Genomic DNA, 15,715 nt, shown 5'->3' with positions numbered 1-15,715 from the left:
TCAGTACGTTATCGGTATTAATTTTGAACATTTTAGTCTTTTGGTATATAATATTTTTAAAGTAATTATATTATAAATTAAATATGAAAATTAAGGCCAAAGACTCAAGTGATCAATTTTTAAACCAATTATATTCCAAAAATCAAATCGATCAAACTCTATTTTATTTCACGCATATGCCTCTCTCGGTCTCTCTATGCTCTATCGTGTGTCTCATTATCTCTTCGATAAGTGTTATATAGTGTGATAGAAGTCTTGTACATTTTTCGGTCTTGTTTTCTTTACTCGAATACATTTTCTTCTAAAAATCGTGTAATCGTCTTGTAATCATCTGTTTTTTCACAGCAAACATGTTTTTTTCCCGGTATGAACGATATAATAATATATCGTACTGACATATCATTATACTTTAAAGATTTGGTTTGCTACTTGTACATACGAATTTTTTTTTATTTTTTGCATATGAAGTATAATATTAAAAATATCAGAGTCATTCTACTAAAATTTTCAAAAAAAAAAAACGTTTAGAAAAATAGACAACATATGGTTTTAAGAATGAAGATGAAAAAAGTTAAGAATATGAGGTTTGACTAGAAAAATTGAAATATAGCATATTCAATTTTTAACACTTGATTGAATTTTATTTATTTTTATATGTTTGAATGTGATTTTTCAAAAAAATATAGAAAATTGTACTATTTCGGTGTATAAATTTAGTCGGGTAGGCATAGTGTCAATAGTCCAAAAAAATAAAACCAATCGATAACAATTTACAATTACCATTTATCTTTAAATATATTATTTATATGAAAAACAAGATTTCATGTCCATCAAATTATTATTATATTTTATAAATTTGAAAATTTTCAACCATAAATCTATTAAAAATCAAATAGATTTGAAACACAGGAAGTTTTTATTTCTGAGAAATGAGAATCGATCCATAAGCAACCAAAGCGGCTGCAATTAGGCCCGACCCTTCAAACCGCAGGTTCGGAACCGGCCCACGCGCACTGCGAATTCCAAATTCCGGTTTCTATTAAAATTCCGTTTTTTCAATCGGGCCGTGCATTCCTCTCCACGCATTTCTTTCGATCATCCTCCATTTCCAGAATTAACTTAATCCTCCTGCTATGTATAGAAATTTTATAAAATCAAAATAAAACCCCATATTTTGGTCGTGATTGTGATTGTGATTGTGAAAGCGGGGCTGAATCTTATCGTCGCGCCGTCGTTGCAGCTGATCCCAGGTTCTTCATCTCCTCATCCCGCCGGGGAGTTTGACTTTTCGATTTTCTTTGCATGCGATTTAGGAATTTTCGCCTTTTGTCTCGACAATTAATCAATTTTTAGTAACTGTGTTTGGGAGTAAACTCTTGCTTTCAATTTTCGATTATCGAGTTTTCAAATTCCCGTCTCTAATTGCTGGCCTCCTTGATTCGTGCAATTCTTTTTTAGCTGATATGAACATGGGTTTAATTGATTTCTCTTCTTTGTCTTTTTTACTTCTTCTTCACTATTTAGGTAGGTAGAGGTTTTGGTGAGGTTGGTTCAATCTTCTGGATTCACCAAAAATAAATTGGCCTTCTCTATACCATCAAAATGGGACATTGCTTAGCTAAGGTACTGTGTCAATGCACTACGTTATCGTGTGAACTATTCTTTCCTTGCGTTGTCATATTTGGATGTCCCGACCAGCCGTCCTTATTGCCCAAATGCATGTTTATCCGCGCATCAGCTCTTCATCATTTTGGATCCCAAAATGTGGTTGAATGATTCAACTACTTTTTTTTCTCCTTTTCTTTTGCTAAGCGAAAACCATTACATTTTTTATTAAAAAAAGCATTTGATTTGGTCCAATAGTTATATCTTATATGGATTGCAAATAATGATTCACCTCTGGGTTCATATGCTAGTTTTTGTTTATTGTTCGATACAGATGCCTAGAGAACAGATACTGTAATAGTTTTGTTCAATCTTGTGAAATAAATGACTTGTCTCGCTTTTCTTTTGTTACCTACTCTCAACTCGCATATGTTTGCTAATGGGTTCGGTCTCTATCATATTTACCATCAATCTTTGTCCTTGTGATGTAAAATTTTAATTGTGAATTTTCCTATTAAATAAAATAAGTTCAATCCTTGAAATTTTAAAATTATTCCACCTGTTTTAGCTGTCTAAATGGACTTACTGGTGTTTGTATCATTCTTTCTATTGTTTTACATTATGACTTGATACGCTCTTCTTTGATTTTAATAGGCTACAAATGATGGAGATGATTCTGATCATAATGTTGATCTGGCTGGTGGAAATGTGCACCTTATCGCAACAAAGGAAGGTTGGGAACAAAAGATGGCAGAAGCTAAGACAGATGGAAAGATTGTGAGCATTCATTATATTTTTGTTTGATTCTATCTTTTGTCCGAATATGGTAAGTTGCATTATTAAGCTGTTCCAAGAATGTGATGGTATCTACGGCACCGTGTCCATTCATTTATTTAACGGTAAATCAGAAATGTGTTTTGGCTTTCATATACAGGCACCTCAAATGAGCTGTTTTATCTCCTGTTATGATTTGCATATGCTATGTAGTGCAACAGGCAACTGGTTTTAAATTTTTACATGTGTGCAAGCCCAATTACATGACTAAGAGATGTTTAATTGAGGTATTGAAAATCACATATATATATTTCTTATTCTACTGTTTGTCTTGTCTTTAACAAATTTCTGTTCCATTGAGGTAGCATTTTGTTGTTGTTATATCGTTCAACCCCAGCAATCAGCTGGATCATGCTTCATGCAATCAAACACCTCTTAGTCATGTAATTGGACTTACATGCGCAGGGAGCACTGTTAGTGTATATATGTGATTTTCAATACCTCAATTAACTTCAGCAGTGACTTATTTATTGGCTTTTACTGTTTATAACTTACATGCCTGGACCATGCTTTGTCTGTTCTAACAGTTGGTGATTTTGTATCAGGTAATTGCCAATTTTAGCGCTTCATGGTGTGGCCCCTGCAGAATTATTGCACCTTTCTATGTTGAGCTGTCTGAGAAACACCAATCTGTAATGTTTTTGACTGTTGATGTGGACGAGCTTACTGTAAGTTTTGTATCTACTTGGCTACCTGGATTGAAATCATTGTGTTTTTGCATTGCAAGTCTGTTTAAATGTAGATATTTAAGATCAGGCACCATGTGCAGATATATAATTTTTTCCAGCTGTTAAAATTATTCGTTGCTTCAGGAATTTAGCACATCATGGGATATCAAAGCAACTCCAACCTTCTTTTTCCTTAAAGACGGGCAACAACTTGACAAACTTGTAGGAGCCAATAAGCCAGAACTGCAGAAGAAGGTGACTGCCATCCTTGATTTAAAAGCCCCATGTGAGACATAGGTTTTATGACTCTATGTTGATCACAAGACATATTTTGTTGATCTTACCTTATATATTTGGACGAGATTGTTGAGTGGGTGTTTGTCTCGAAATTGTTCATTATGGTGGTGAAGTTACTGAAAAGGTTGGTTTGAAATTTATACCGAGTTTGGTTGTAAAATTTGCCATTATATTCACAATATTTTGTTCGTGTCATATCTATTTGTACCGTGTCAAGATGTAGAACTCCTAATTTTTTTAAAAAAGAAAATTCCTCATGGGCGTTAAATAACAAGGTGCCTTCTAAGGATTTTTTTGGTTTTTTTTTCCCTCGATGTATTTATTACCCAGTTAGATTTACCAAGGTAACTTCTTTTGGACTGTGTAATTATTATTCAGCTGAAGTTAGATTTTAAATCTGACTGTTTAAAATTAGAAATGGTCTTAACTTTCAATTTATTAACATTCAAATCATAACGATTTGAAGTTGACGAGTATTAATTGTCAATAGAAATGTTTTGATGACGAGCGTTCCGTCAAAGCGATGGCTGAAGCTTGTTTGGTGGCCTTTTCAGCTTGTTTTTCTGAAAATGATCGAGAAAATTCAATCTCCAATCAGAGAAAACCGAATTCCACCCGTCTTCCATATCGGTTGCCGTTTGAGTATGACAAGCCCCATGCCAACTAGTAGTTACTGTTGAATCCGTTGGTAACCACGTAATTCATTTCATAGAACCAAATACACAAGATCGTTGAAACAAAAGTTTTAGGGCACGTACGAGACCATTCAATCAATGAATATCAGCACATGATTTAACAACATGCGTAAGAGCAGGTGATCTTTCACCAGACCACACAACAAATCTAAGCCGAGAATGTGTTTGGAGGTTCAGGTTTGGGCAAAACATAAACAAACAAAAAAATTAAGATACATACACAACCCTTTTCCATGGAATTAGCGACCTTTGGGATTCATTATCTGAGAAAAGACTGCACTTGGCGTCAACCCATCCGAGTCTTCGCTGGCAAGGCTGCGTCCACCAATGCTCATTGACAATCCACTGCTTTTTGAATCCGTAATGTTTCCATCAAAACCTGGGGAGGAGTTAGTAGTATTCTTAACGTCAAATGATTCACTTTCCTCTGCACTCTCCTGGAGTTGCAGAGCAAACTCCAGGTTCCACAACACATCGCCCATAGAAGGTCTCTCAGTTCCAACATCAGACACACACTTCACTGCAGTCTCAGCAATTTTTTTAAAGCATTCTGGAGCAATCTTACCCTTAAGATAAGGATCAATAATTTGGTCGAGAATCCCCTTCTTATGACAATGCAGTGCCCATTCAGCTAAGCTGACCTGTTCCTTAGGGAGTGTGGGGTTTAACGCCGGCCTAGCGCATAAGATTTCAAAAAGTACAACTCCATATGAGTATACATCAGATTTTTCAGTCAGTTGCTGCCTTCTGAAGTACTCTGGATCCAGATAACCGAAACTACCCTTCACCACTGTGCTGACGTGTGTGTGATCCAGAGAGGGTCCCGTTTTGGACAGCCCGAAATCTGAAACTTTTGCTACCCACTTCTCATCCAAGAGAATGTTTGTTGTCTTGACATCACGATGGATGATGGTGTGTTTTGCACCGGTGTGCAGATAATGCAAACCACGAGCAGCACCAATACAAATCTCAAGCCTCTGCTTCCATGGCAATGGCGGTTTTTGAGTCTTGTAAAGATGCTCCCTAAGAGTTCCATAAGCCATGTAATCATAAACAAGAATCATTTCACAGTTCTCTTCGCAATACCCAATCAAAGACACAAGGTGACGGTGGCGAAGTTTAGAGAGCATTTCGATCTCAGTTTGGAATTCATGCACCCCCTGTTCAGAGAGTGGATTCCCACGCTTAATTGCGACTTTTGTGCCGCTGTCAATCTCTCCACGATAAACTTTACCAAAACCCCCAACCCCAAGGAGAAGAGCCTCATCGAAGCCATTTGTTGCAGCCTTGATATCAGAAAATGAAAAGTGTCGACAAAGGTTTGATGGAAGTGAGGAGGCAATACTTCCAGTGGTGTTTGTCTTCGCAGATCCGGACGAATGTGAATTTCCATACAAGGATAGTGGAAGCCAGCCATCACTAGTGCCGGGATCCTTTCTGTGCTTTTGGCGTTGGCGGGAAACTATACATACAATCAAACCAACAAGAAGAAGTGCAGCAATTCCTCCAGCAACACCTCCGATAACTGCTTTGTGACTTTTAGATTGAACAGATCCAGATGATTCACCGGTATCAACTTCTGGTTGTGTGAGGGGAGTTGGATTCGAACCAGCTAGATTTCCGCTGGTATCATTTATTTTGAATATTTCAAGACCATTCAAGATAGCATCATAGAACTGGGGCTTTGATGAAATAAAAGGGTGCAAATCGAGCCAGAGATCCTGCATTGGTGGTCCCGTGGGAACGACAACCATATAATCCTTGTGAACAGGGACACCGTTGCTACCTGCCCAGGCAATAACATCTGCCTCATTTTCTGCAGTCTGATTATTCAAGAAGATACTGAAGACTCTTTGGTTTACTTTGTAAACAGTGTCCGTTATCTCGCAGAAGTGGAGTCTAACCAGATAAGAGAAGCCGGAATCAACAAAGAAAAGCCAAGTTAGATTATAGTTCTGGTTTACAGAAGCATTTGGACCCATTGATCTCAAAGTAGAGTATACATCAAGTGGGGCAATGTAGGTTGGCGATCCTGGAGGATAGCTAACCGTCACATTTGGATCAGGGACTTCCGTAACTCCATTGGCCGCACTAAATATGTAACTTGAATCATCACGCCAAGACCTGTAGAGACCAGTATCTTTGGAGGGTGAAATGTCGTTTCCACCCACATTTAGCCGATATAAATTCTCTAGAGCCGTAGTGTTGTCAATAGTGAATCCAGTGGATTGACCAACAACAGTTTCCGTTCCATCTGTACTATATATATCAGGATGTGAAACAATCTCGATCCCATTGACGAATGCATATGAGTTAGAAATATCATGGGATGGTATGAATGTTACATTGAATACCTCAGATGCGGCGTTAACAGAGAACTCCTTCATCATATAATCATAATTCAAGGCCTCGGTGGTTTGAGCAGCACTAAAGTTCTTCATAAGAGTATAGGGCCCACAAGTCACCGAGAATACACCATTGAAAGCATTTAATCCACCATAGGACGCGGGATAGAAATACAAACGAAGAAACTTACGACCCGGTGCCACAGGGAAACTATAGGTGAAATCAGATTGAAATATCCGGGCTGTCATGTAAGGTACTTGGGGGACGGAAGGTTTTTGGGTGTCCGCGGTGGCGGTTAAAGAGTTGCTGCTCGTTAACATGAACTTAGAGCCAATATCTGATGTCCATTTTCGCCCATCAGAGTCTGTAGAATCAGCAGGACCTCCACAGCTCATGAAAATCTTCTCCGTTGGTGCATAATCGACGGCTGATGTTACAAACGCCAGAAGCAGAAAACTAAGGGCCAGTAAAAGCCAAGGATTATTGCGGTTCCTCATCGAGGACTAACGTAGATAGCCCCTGGAAATCCACCAAACGAACATATAATCAGCTATTAGAATGAGGTAAATTTAGAAAATTGACTAAAAAAAATTTGATATACATATGATCGATCTTCTTTGCACTCAAATATTGTCCTTCAATCAGTACCACAACTTCACTGGTAAATTAGAAGTTTGATTTTTCAAAAAAAAACAAGGAACGGGGTATTTTTAACTAAAGCTTTGATACATCATACATACCGTCCTCAATCTCAAAACGCAGCGCTATCCTATGTACTACGAATCAAAGCCTGACAAATCTAAATCAAAAATTGAAGTCACAACCATAACATTCCTCACCGAAGACCAAATCCCTAAATACAGAGCAGAGATCTGCAATACTTCAGAATGACGCAGCAATCGAGCAGAAGAACTTCGTAGATCCGTCACAAAACAATAAAACATGAATATATGCAAAGAGAAAACACAAATCTAACCACCAAAAACACGAAGAGTAACAGAGACAGAGAGAGAACAACATGTACCTGAATCGAAACAGCAGCAGCAGCAGCAGCAACTGAAAGAAAAGCTTTGCTCGTATTGCAGTTGGATAGTAAAAAAGAAAAAGAAAAAGAAAAAACAGAGAGAAATGTGGTAAGGAAGTCCTGTCTATTATTGTTAGACAGCAAACGAACGACGGGCTTAGTGGAGGCTCATTTCATTTATTATATTCTTTATTTTATAAAGTGGTTAATTAGTTAATGTGTGTACGCTATTAGGAAAAAGTCTTGCATGACTGGCAGGAAGGTTGCCTGTGATTTCATTTTTCAACTACCCAATGAATCATGCACCCAACTTGTGCCCGAAACTTAAGTAAGAACTAAATGGCATTTAGATGATAGTAAATTTTTAATATTTTCAATCCCATACTGCATTTATTACGTCATGCCCATTCTTAATTTTTTGAATAACAAAAAAAAAAAAATTTAAAAATTAAAGGTTACATGTTCTGAGATGTGGCGATAGAAGTCAGAGGGTAAGTTAAAATTAATAATCTGTTATGTATCGACAGTTGATTGGATTACTAATGCCGTTTTTTTATAACGTTTATTTATTTTTTGTTCCTGTTAAAAATTACAAATATGCCGTAAACATTTGAACACAAAAACTTTTACCAAATTATGTCATAAATCAATTTTACGAGACAGATTTCTAATATGATATAACATATAAAAAAAATATTATTTTTATTAAAAAAATTATTTTTTTACTGATGAACCAAGTTGATCGGAATAGATCTCTGTCACATGAAACTTATTCTACGTTAAATATATATTATATATTATTATATTATATGGATGTTGATTGATGATTGGTAATGCTAATTATTATTATTTTAATTGAAGAACGCGTCAATTATGTAAGGGGATAAAATTTGCGCCGTTTTTTACGAACGCGGACTTCTGTGGGCCCCAAAATCCGAGGGTTATCTGGGCCTGCTTCTGGGTGGGTTGGTCACAACCCAGAGCCACACAAACTGACGCCAGCCCATATATTTACAACGTCATTCCTAGCGGTGTATTATTATGATCTGTTTGCTCGGATTGATAATTATTGATTTTGTCTTTTTTTCAATAATTAATAAATATAAATAATATTGTAATTTTAACTCAGTGACTGAATTGACATGACGTAGATCAATACATAAAATTCAACATTTTTTTATTAATTCTATCAAGCCAAACTAATATTATCATTGTTATCGTGAATTGAATGAGGTGGTAATAAAGAATACACATTGTTCTAAGGTTATAAATAGGTCAGGACTGTTGAGTTTTCCACAAGATTGGGGACACCTGCGCCGAAATGGGCTCCGGAGGTGGTTTTGGAGTTTCCTCAGGCATTACGTACAGATCGGGAGGACAATAACGAGGGTCTAGCAGTGTTTTTCCCGATTTGCAGGTCTGTTGCTGCACCAAAGTCTGTGAGTTTTATTCGTCCCTTTTTTGTGGCAACGAAGTTGGATGGCTTTACATCTCGATTAACCATCCCCGTGTCGTGGATTATCTTAAGGGAACTAATGATCTCCCGCATTACTTGTTTGATGATCAATGCATTGCGTTCATGGGACTCTAACCCTTGCAGCTTTCGACCAAACACCACGGACTCTAAATTCAATGGAAAGCCTGGATCTTTCATGTAATCAGCGAGGTCTAGATCACCCTGGATCGATTCAACATGTACAAAATAGAATGTAAGCACATGTCGAATTCATATAATATCACTATGAATCAAGTACCTCAAATTCCCACACAAGCCATTTCTCACCATTTGAATACAGAGTATATCAGTTGTATCTCACACAAAGTTTCATTTAAATATAAACCAAATAAATATAAAAAATATTATACAAGCACGTAACGCGTGCATCAGTCCACTAGTATACCGTTAGTTTTTAACAATTCCTACTTGAATGCTTTTTTTACCTTGTATACGCACAATTGGCCTACACCACTTTATTATTGGATCTACGCACGACAATCATCATGGCTGAATCCATGCCAATGTGCTTTTTTTGCTTGGGTTACTAATAACGGGTAAGGAAATCAGAGCATGTTCTAAATATTAAATATATATTTTTAAAAACAGATATTTTTAAGTATTTAACAATTTTTCTATTAAAATAATTCTTATATATATTAAGCCACAGCTATGATAAATAAGATCGATTTATATTATGTGTTAATCCTTGCTTAGGTCTCACTAAGAGTGAATCTAAATATCTAATGACTATTAATTAATTTAACCAATTGGAGTGCTGATGTTTTAAATTAGGAAGCTCAGTCTTTAGTCGCATCATTAATAGTAGCCGTTAGTCCGCCACGCTCTTTTCAAATTCAAATCCACTCCACTCCACTCCACTCCACTCCCAAGAAAGTCTTCAAATGAAAAAGCTTCCAATATCTCATTTCACGAACACACAAACAGAGACACGCACATAAAACATCCCGTCATCCATCATCATCGACATGCCAGAAGCCGCAGTTCAGTCTCCGAATTCCAGCCACCACCCGAAAAGCAGCAACCGCAAAGCTCTGCAGCCCAAGATCGACCCATTCCCTAAAGCAGCTATTCATGATATTAAAACCGATGCGAAGCCAAAGTCTACGCAATGCGTTGACATCTCCAACAAGGAGAACATCCATCCCATGATCCAGTCCTTTGATTCCTCGCTTGTCCAGGAGCTCAGCGCCATTCGCAAAAAGCTTGAGAGATTGAGGATTGACAGGAAAAATACTGATGAAGTCCTGAGGCAGAGGGGGGTTATACTGGATTCCCACATGAAGGAGATTCTTAATAGATGGGAAGACCAAAAGCAGCTGGAGATGGAGGTCGATCGGTTGTACCGTTTGAAAGAGATCAGATTATCTTTCATGGTCAGATTTTTTTCTCCCTTCAGTGCTGTTTTACTATATGAGCTAGCTGCAGCTTGAATTTTAAAAAGCTGAATGCTTTATCGGGTGTCACGAATTGAAATTTTGGTGATTCTTTGGTAATGTTTATAGATAATATCTCCGGTTAAATCATTGAGAGAGAAGGAACAAGAGAAGGTGTCAAAGGAAAGTCAAGTAAAGGCGAGTGAAAGACCCTCTTAATTTGTAGTTATTCTGATTCAAGTTTACTATGCAAAGGTGATTAAGTTGCATTAATTTGGTTCATGTCCTGGAGAAGAGAAGGGAGGAGGAGAAAGATGAAAGCCCATCGCACAGTGGCGTTGCGAAATAAGTTTTTTTGTAGCCCTCTCCTCCACAATTTTTTTCTGCTATAACACAAGTTTGTAATGGCTGCCTTGCGTCTCTCTCTCTCTCTATATATAAAAATATAAGCTGCGGCTATTAGAATTCTGGTTCTTGAACATATTACAAATATTATTACGAGATATATCTGTAAACAATACAGCACACCAGGAAATTAGTCTTGTAAAAGCAAAAAAATTTCACTCAGAGTTGATAAAATATTATTTAAACAATTATATAGTATCAATCCATTCTGCATGAAAACTGGAACAATTCCAAGCGTTCAATATATATATGTGTGTGTGTACTTAGTTTCAGTTTTAGAATCAGTGGGACTATGCTTCTGCGCATGATGTCGCAAAACTTTTGTGTCGAATAAGACTGGTAATAGTGGAGTAACAAACTAAGAGAATTCTCATCAGACAAGAAAGCATAAAGTGCTTGAAAATACGCACAGCTTCATTTTGCCAGTTTTCTCGGTTCTCTCTCTCTTTTCAAGTAAAGCATAATTCTTTTCAAATTAATCATTATTTTGTTACTGTGATTGAAATTACCTAATATTTATGCCAAGTAAATCAAAAAAAAAAATTTGTTGCACTGTGTTTTATAAGTTTTCTTTGTCGTTATGATTTGTTACAATTTCCCCTAATTAAAGTTGTTAAAAAAAAAACAGCTTTTATTTGGTTTAACGTGAATCATCGCAAAGAAGTATGGGAGGAGTTTTTGTAATTAAATGAAGGTACAAAAGGTAGAAAGGAGTTAAATGCGAATTTTGAAAATCAAAAATTAATGAAATTAATGACAATTTACATAATTTTAAAGGCGCATCATCTTTCCCAAGATATATAAATCACGCACGCACACCTGCTGCCTCTCACACAAATCTTATATGCATAACACACAAATATTCTCATAATCCGGTGGATGTGAAGAACTAGGACTCCGAGGATGGAAACTTTGAGGAGGTTTGGTGATGAATACAGCACGTTGGTGGATCAATATGAGCGCCGTTCCTTCGAGATGCAGCTGAACCAAGCCATTCTGGAGCGTAGCCTTTCTGAACCGGCTGTTCAGCGTTGCCTGGTGTCGAAGCTAAGAGGCCGAGAGTCAGGTTTTCGGAAGGTGATGAAGAAGATTTTGGGACCAATTCTTGGGAAGAAGTCTAGCCCAAGCAAAAATGCTCCCCCGAATACGAAGGATTCCACCTTCTGGAAAACATACAGCAGATCATTGAGGGTCTGATCCGTTGATTGTAAGACGAACGGAGCTCGTCTGTGTGTAGGGAAGATCAGATTTTGTGGTAAGTCATTTTGTTGTAATCTATTACAATAACGGGTACTTTTCCCCATTTCAGTCTTCGCCTCCTTTTTCTTCATGCATGACCTTTCATATTCCACTCCCACAAAAAGAGTATTTGGTGATTATTTATTATTTAATTTTCTTTTTTGATATACATCTATTATTATACAAATACAAACGGATAGGGGATATAATTAGTTTGGTCGCTTCAACCAACTGCATAATAAACGTACATCCAATATTTGCATAGCGAGTAATGCTGAAAGAAAAGAGTCAAATTGACAGTAAATGCACGTTACCATAACGATTAATGATAATAATGACAAGAAATTAATGGGTGTAAAATTATATCTTCGGAAGCAAAATCTGGCTTGGTAGATGCTACCGGAGTAATATCACTCAACACAAACGTGTGATGAAGGATGAATCATTTCCATTCTTCCATATATCGTGGTCATGGCTGAGTACTCACCGTGATTTATCAACATGTCACTTGTTGAGTGGCTAAAAACATTACCCATATGGTAGCATGAACAAAACAGCAAAATCTATATCTTAATTTCCCTCGACCGGTTTCTCTCATAATTCTTTGATTTCTCTACTTATACACAAATGATATCTCTATGCACGACTCATGTACTGCCCAGTTCTGGTATCTACCAAAATTTCCTCGCCTTTGTCTATGAACAATGGGACGCTCACCACAGCACCGGTATCAAGGGTCGCGGGTTTAGATCCTCCTGCAATCACCCCATGTAAACAACAAATACATATGAAGCATTTACAGTAAAGAACCCTAAAACAAAACAAAATTACTTTTAAAAACCAAGAAAGCATGCATCCAATATAAAAGTACCTTGGGCTGTATCACCTCTGAGTCCAGGATCAACTTCAACCACAGTTAACTTCACTGTGATTGGGAGCTCAAAATCAATAACCTTCAACAAGCAATGATAATTCATTATTTGTGTTTTGTAGCTTTTTGCATCTCAGATAACACAAGCAAAACAGATGACAGTAAAAAGGTACCTTGTTATTCCAGAAAAGCAAATTGCAGTCCATGCCTTCCTTAAGCCACTTCGATTTATCCCCAACATCTGCCTCATCCAGACGGAATTCCTCATATGTTGTCTGGATGAATTTCATGCATCAATCACACTACCCAATTAGTACCACAGCCCATGTTCAATGAAGACTAGCATTGTCCAGTCATCACCACGTGATTATACGTCCAGTGGATTCTAGTAAAACTAGATGATGTGATTTGTGTCCAAAAGATGGAAATTATATCAAATTTTAAGCAAATGATATAAGTTATACTGTTACAGAGCTTTCTCCCTTTGTTTATCTACTTTGGAGTTAAGATCGATTGACAAACAAGTGTCCAAAATAGACGAATTGAGAAATGAATAAAAGGATTGAACTAAAAACGAAAATCAATTGATAAATTTCTTAAGATTAACATATTAAATCCAACAGAAGGTGGGCATGTTTCCATTGAAGCTTAACAAGAGAAACTATTTTACCAATCATTTTGGACACAAACTCATAACTACATGTTGACCCGAAGATAAGCATCTTCCTTGTCATAGTTAGGTTTACTTGTTCCAAAAGAGGACTTTTGTCTCTAATTTGGATGCTGAAAAGCTGGATAAGAAAATTTTGAAACGCGCCATTTGACAAAATTGAAAGTACTAAACAACTAACCAAGTCCATGAAGACATATTGAGCACCATCTTTGTAAGTGTATTGTTTGGTTTCTTTCAATATATCTGCCGCTTCTAACTGTATAAATCAGGGGAAATTTTTAACATTAGCAATAAAGCAGATAATATGGAAAATTCAAACTCAAGATTCCACAGAACAAAAGATTTTGCCTTGATGTCAATGATATTATTAGAATCCAATCAGCGCAAGTTTAATTGCCTCAAACATGTAGGTCATATAATGGATGTTTCAATCCCATAATCACTGGTCCCAAATAAGTTAGGCCAAGAAAGTCGATATAAGTATCCAATATATCAAGAATATGCTAGAAAGGGTTATGAGGGAGAAGAGGGTGTCCACATGGGAAGAATGCATATGAAATATGGCCAAAAACTCTTAAGAGGGATCGTTGAGTATACAGTTTCAGATATTACCACCGTGTGCTAGGGCCTAGGGAATTAATCTTTTCCTTCTTTTGTAAATGGTATTCATTGTTGAACCAATCCACTTTCGGTAAATTCTGTGAGTAATTTCGTTTAGTCACTTGTTTTTGAGTTGCTGGAAATTAGGCTCCAACAAATACCAACCTTAGACCTCCTCTACCTATAAAACTCCATTGTGAATATGTACTTGCATTCAATCTCAAAAGCGTTCACCACATGATATATATACTTTGATAGAGTAAACTAACAAGAAAGAATGAGAGTACAAAACAAACAGCTATAAGGTAGTTACCTTACTTCCAGCTCTGAAAGTTCTTTCGACTTGGTTTCCTGTCACATAGTTGCGCAATGTGGTCCTTACGTAGGCTGCGCCTTTGCCCGGTTTGACATGGAGAAACTCTACAGAATGCCCGTATATCAAATTCAAGATGACTGACAAAATTATGAATCGGAAACTAACCAAATAAAAATTATATATAACCAGAATATAAGTCATTAAGAATTGTCAAATAAATAAAAGTGAGGCAATGGGTTTATTCCACACATTGAGTAATAAACAAAAATGCAAACCAAGGATAACACAAAAGAGTAAAAATTACCAAGAACCCGCCAAGGAGCTCCGTCCACTTCAATGTTGAGGCCTACTTTTATGTCATTACTCGACAATGCATATATCTCTGCAACAAAAATGAAAAGATGAGATCATGGCCGTTAATGTGTAAGAGAAAAGTTGAAAAGCTTCCGTTTTAGCTTACTGGGAAATGTACGTCGGCTAGAGGGGATTCTGAGTTGAGTGAGAAGGTATAACGGGCGGGAGTTGGAGCAGAGAGATAAAGATAGTGGGCGAAAAGAGTAGGGCTTGAAATTCGGGATTCCCGCCATGGACGTGGCTGTGAATGACTGAGGGGATGAGCAGACGAAACCGCCGGCCGGCTGCCCTACCTGAGTTAGATAAGGCCGTGGCTTCAAAGTTAAAACTCACTCTCTCTCTCTCTCTCTTACATCCTTTTCATCTGTTATTGTCTAATCGATTTTATTAAAATTGAAGACATGGTATTAATCACTTCAAAATAATATTAATTTTTTTTCTACTTTTATTCATATATGATTTTAATATTATATTTTTATTTTTTTAAAAAAATTCAACACACACTTTTATTTTTATTTTTTTATTTTAAAAATTCAAATATCAATGTAGTCTTTTCATAGTTTGTCTAATTTCACTTTAGTACATCGATAATGATAAAAAAGACAATACACACACGCATCACATATGCAAAATAACTAGTTACTATTATTACTACACGTTTTTCTTCAATTTCGAAAACTATAAAAATTCATAAGGAGTTATACTATATTTTGAAATATTATATTGAAATAAAGATTATACAATAATTGTAAAAAATAAGGAAAAATCAAATTGCAATTTAAAATTTATATAAAAAATTATTTTTAATATTGTAGAAATTTATGAGGTTTCGTACAGTAATTATAAAAACTAATGAAAAATTGTATTGCAATTTGAAATTATAAGTGTATCCATTG

At 36.4% G+C, this 15,715-nt stretch overlaps 4 protein-coding genes across 5 annotated transcripts; 2 read left to right on the top strand and 2 right to left on the bottom strand.

Moving 5' to 3' along the window:
• The first annotated feature begins 951 nt into the window (after nt 1–951).
• On the top strand, nt 952–3,599 carry LOC142545817 (thioredoxin H9-like). Of its 2 annotated transcripts, XM_075653203.1 has the most exons (5): nt 952–1,247; nt 1,523–1,623; nt 2,260–2,382; nt 2,985–3,107; nt 3,252–3,599. In XM_075653203.1, exons 2-5 carry the CDS (start codon nt 1,603–1,605, stop codon nt 3,402–3,404), a joined length of 420 nt encoding a protein of 139 aa, XP_075509318.1. In that variant the 5' UTR covers nt 952–1,247; nt 1,523–1,602; the 3' UTR covers nt 3,405–3,599. The 2 variants fall into 2 exon arrangements, with proteins under 2 accessions (XP_075509318.1, XP_075509319.1); XM_075653204.1 differs by lacking the exons at nt 952–1,247; nt 1,523–1,623; nt 2,260–2,382 and adding an exon at nt 2,392–2,666.
• A 563-nt stretch (nt 3,600–4,162) lies between these two features.
• Nucleotides 4,163–7,624, bottom strand: LOC142545815 (receptor-like protein kinase FERONIA). Its single transcript, XM_075653202.1, has 2 exons — nt 7,470–7,624; nt 4,163–6,964 (listed from the first exon to the last, which is right to left on the bottom strand). The coding sequence occupies exon 2, from the start codon at nt 6,940–6,942 to the stop codon at nt 4,339–4,341; it is 2,604 nt and encodes an 867-aa protein (XP_075509317.1). The 5' UTR covers nt 6,943–6,964; nt 7,470–7,624; the 3' UTR covers nt 4,163–4,338.
• A 1,782-nt stretch (nt 7,625–9,406) lies between these two features.
• On the top strand, nt 9,407–10,829 carry LOC142544636 (uncharacterized). The gene is made up of 2 exons (XM_075651669.1): nt 9,407–10,361; nt 10,491–10,829. Exons 1-2 carry the CDS (start codon nt 9,954–9,956, stop codon nt 10,578–10,580), a joined length of 498 nt encoding a protein of 165 aa, XP_075507784.1. The 5' UTR covers nt 9,407–9,953; the 3' UTR covers nt 10,581–10,829.
• A 1,469-nt stretch (nt 10,830–12,298) lies between these two features.
• LOC142545814 (uncharacterized) lies at nt 12,299–15,179 on the bottom strand. The gene is made up of 7 exons (XM_075653201.1): nt 14,926–15,179; nt 14,770–14,847; nt 14,463–14,569; nt 13,728–13,805; nt 13,050–13,151; nt 12,877–12,958; nt 12,299–12,760 (listed from the first exon to the last, which is right to left on the bottom strand). The coding sequence occupies exons 1-7, from the start codon at nt 15,050–15,052 to the stop codon at nt 12,642–12,644; spliced, it is 693 nt and encodes a 230-aa protein (XP_075509316.1). The 5' UTR covers nt 15,053–15,179; the 3' UTR covers nt 12,299–12,641.
• Nucleotides 15,180–15,715: the final 536 nt, after the last annotated feature.

Source organism: Primulina tabacum, chromosome 5 (genome assembly GCF_025594145.1).
Source record: "Primulina tabacum isolate GXHZ01 chromosome 5, ASM2559414v2, whole genome shotgun sequence".
Taxonomy (NCBI): Eukaryota; Viridiplantae; Streptophyta; class Magnoliopsida; order Lamiales; family Gesneriaceae; genus Primulina; species Primulina tabacum.
This window is presented reverse-complemented; position numbering and strand designations above follow the sequence as displayed.

What these genes read in the sequence shown, in the direction of transcription:
- LOC142545817 (XM_075653203.1), top strand. Translation starts at nt 1,603, where the DNA reads ATGGGACATTGCTTAGCTAAG. An exon ending in TGGGACATTGCTTAGCTAAG is followed by an intron (nt 1,624 to 2,259) that starts GTACTGTGTCAA and finishes TGATTTTAATAG; the next exon opens with GCTACAAATGATGGAGATGA. An exon ending in CTAAGACAGATGGAAAGATT is followed by an intron (nt 2,383 to 2,984) that starts GTGAGCATTCAT and finishes ATTTTGTATCAG; the next exon opens with GTAATTGCCAATTTTAGCGC.
- LOC142545815 (XM_075653202.1), bottom strand. Translation starts at nt 6,942, where the DNA reads ATGAGGAACCGCAATAATCCTTGGCTTTTACTGGCCCTTAGTTTTCTG.
- LOC142545814 (XM_075653201.1), bottom strand. Translation starts at nt 15,052, where the DNA reads ATGGCGGGAATCCCGAATTTCAAGCCCTACTCTTTTCGCCCACTATCT. An exon ending in CTTTCAGAGCTGGAAGTAAG is followed by an intron (nt 13,806 to 14,462) that starts GTAACTACCTTA and finishes TGATTTATACAG; the next exon opens with TTAGAAGCGGCAGATATATT. An exon ending in CAGAGGTGATACAGCCCAAG is followed by an intron (nt 12,761 to 12,876) that starts GTACTTTTATAT and finishes GGGTGATTGCAG; the next exon opens with GAGGATCTAAACCCGCGACC.
- LOC142544636 (XM_075651669.1), top strand. Translation starts at nt 9,954, where the DNA reads ATGCCAGAAGCCGCAGTTCAGTCTCCGAATTCCAGCCACCACCCGAAA. An exon ending in AGATCAGATTATCTTTCATG is followed by an intron (nt 10,362 to 10,490) that starts GTCAGATTTTTT and finishes TAATGTTTATAG; the next exon opens with ATAATATCTCCGGTTAAATC.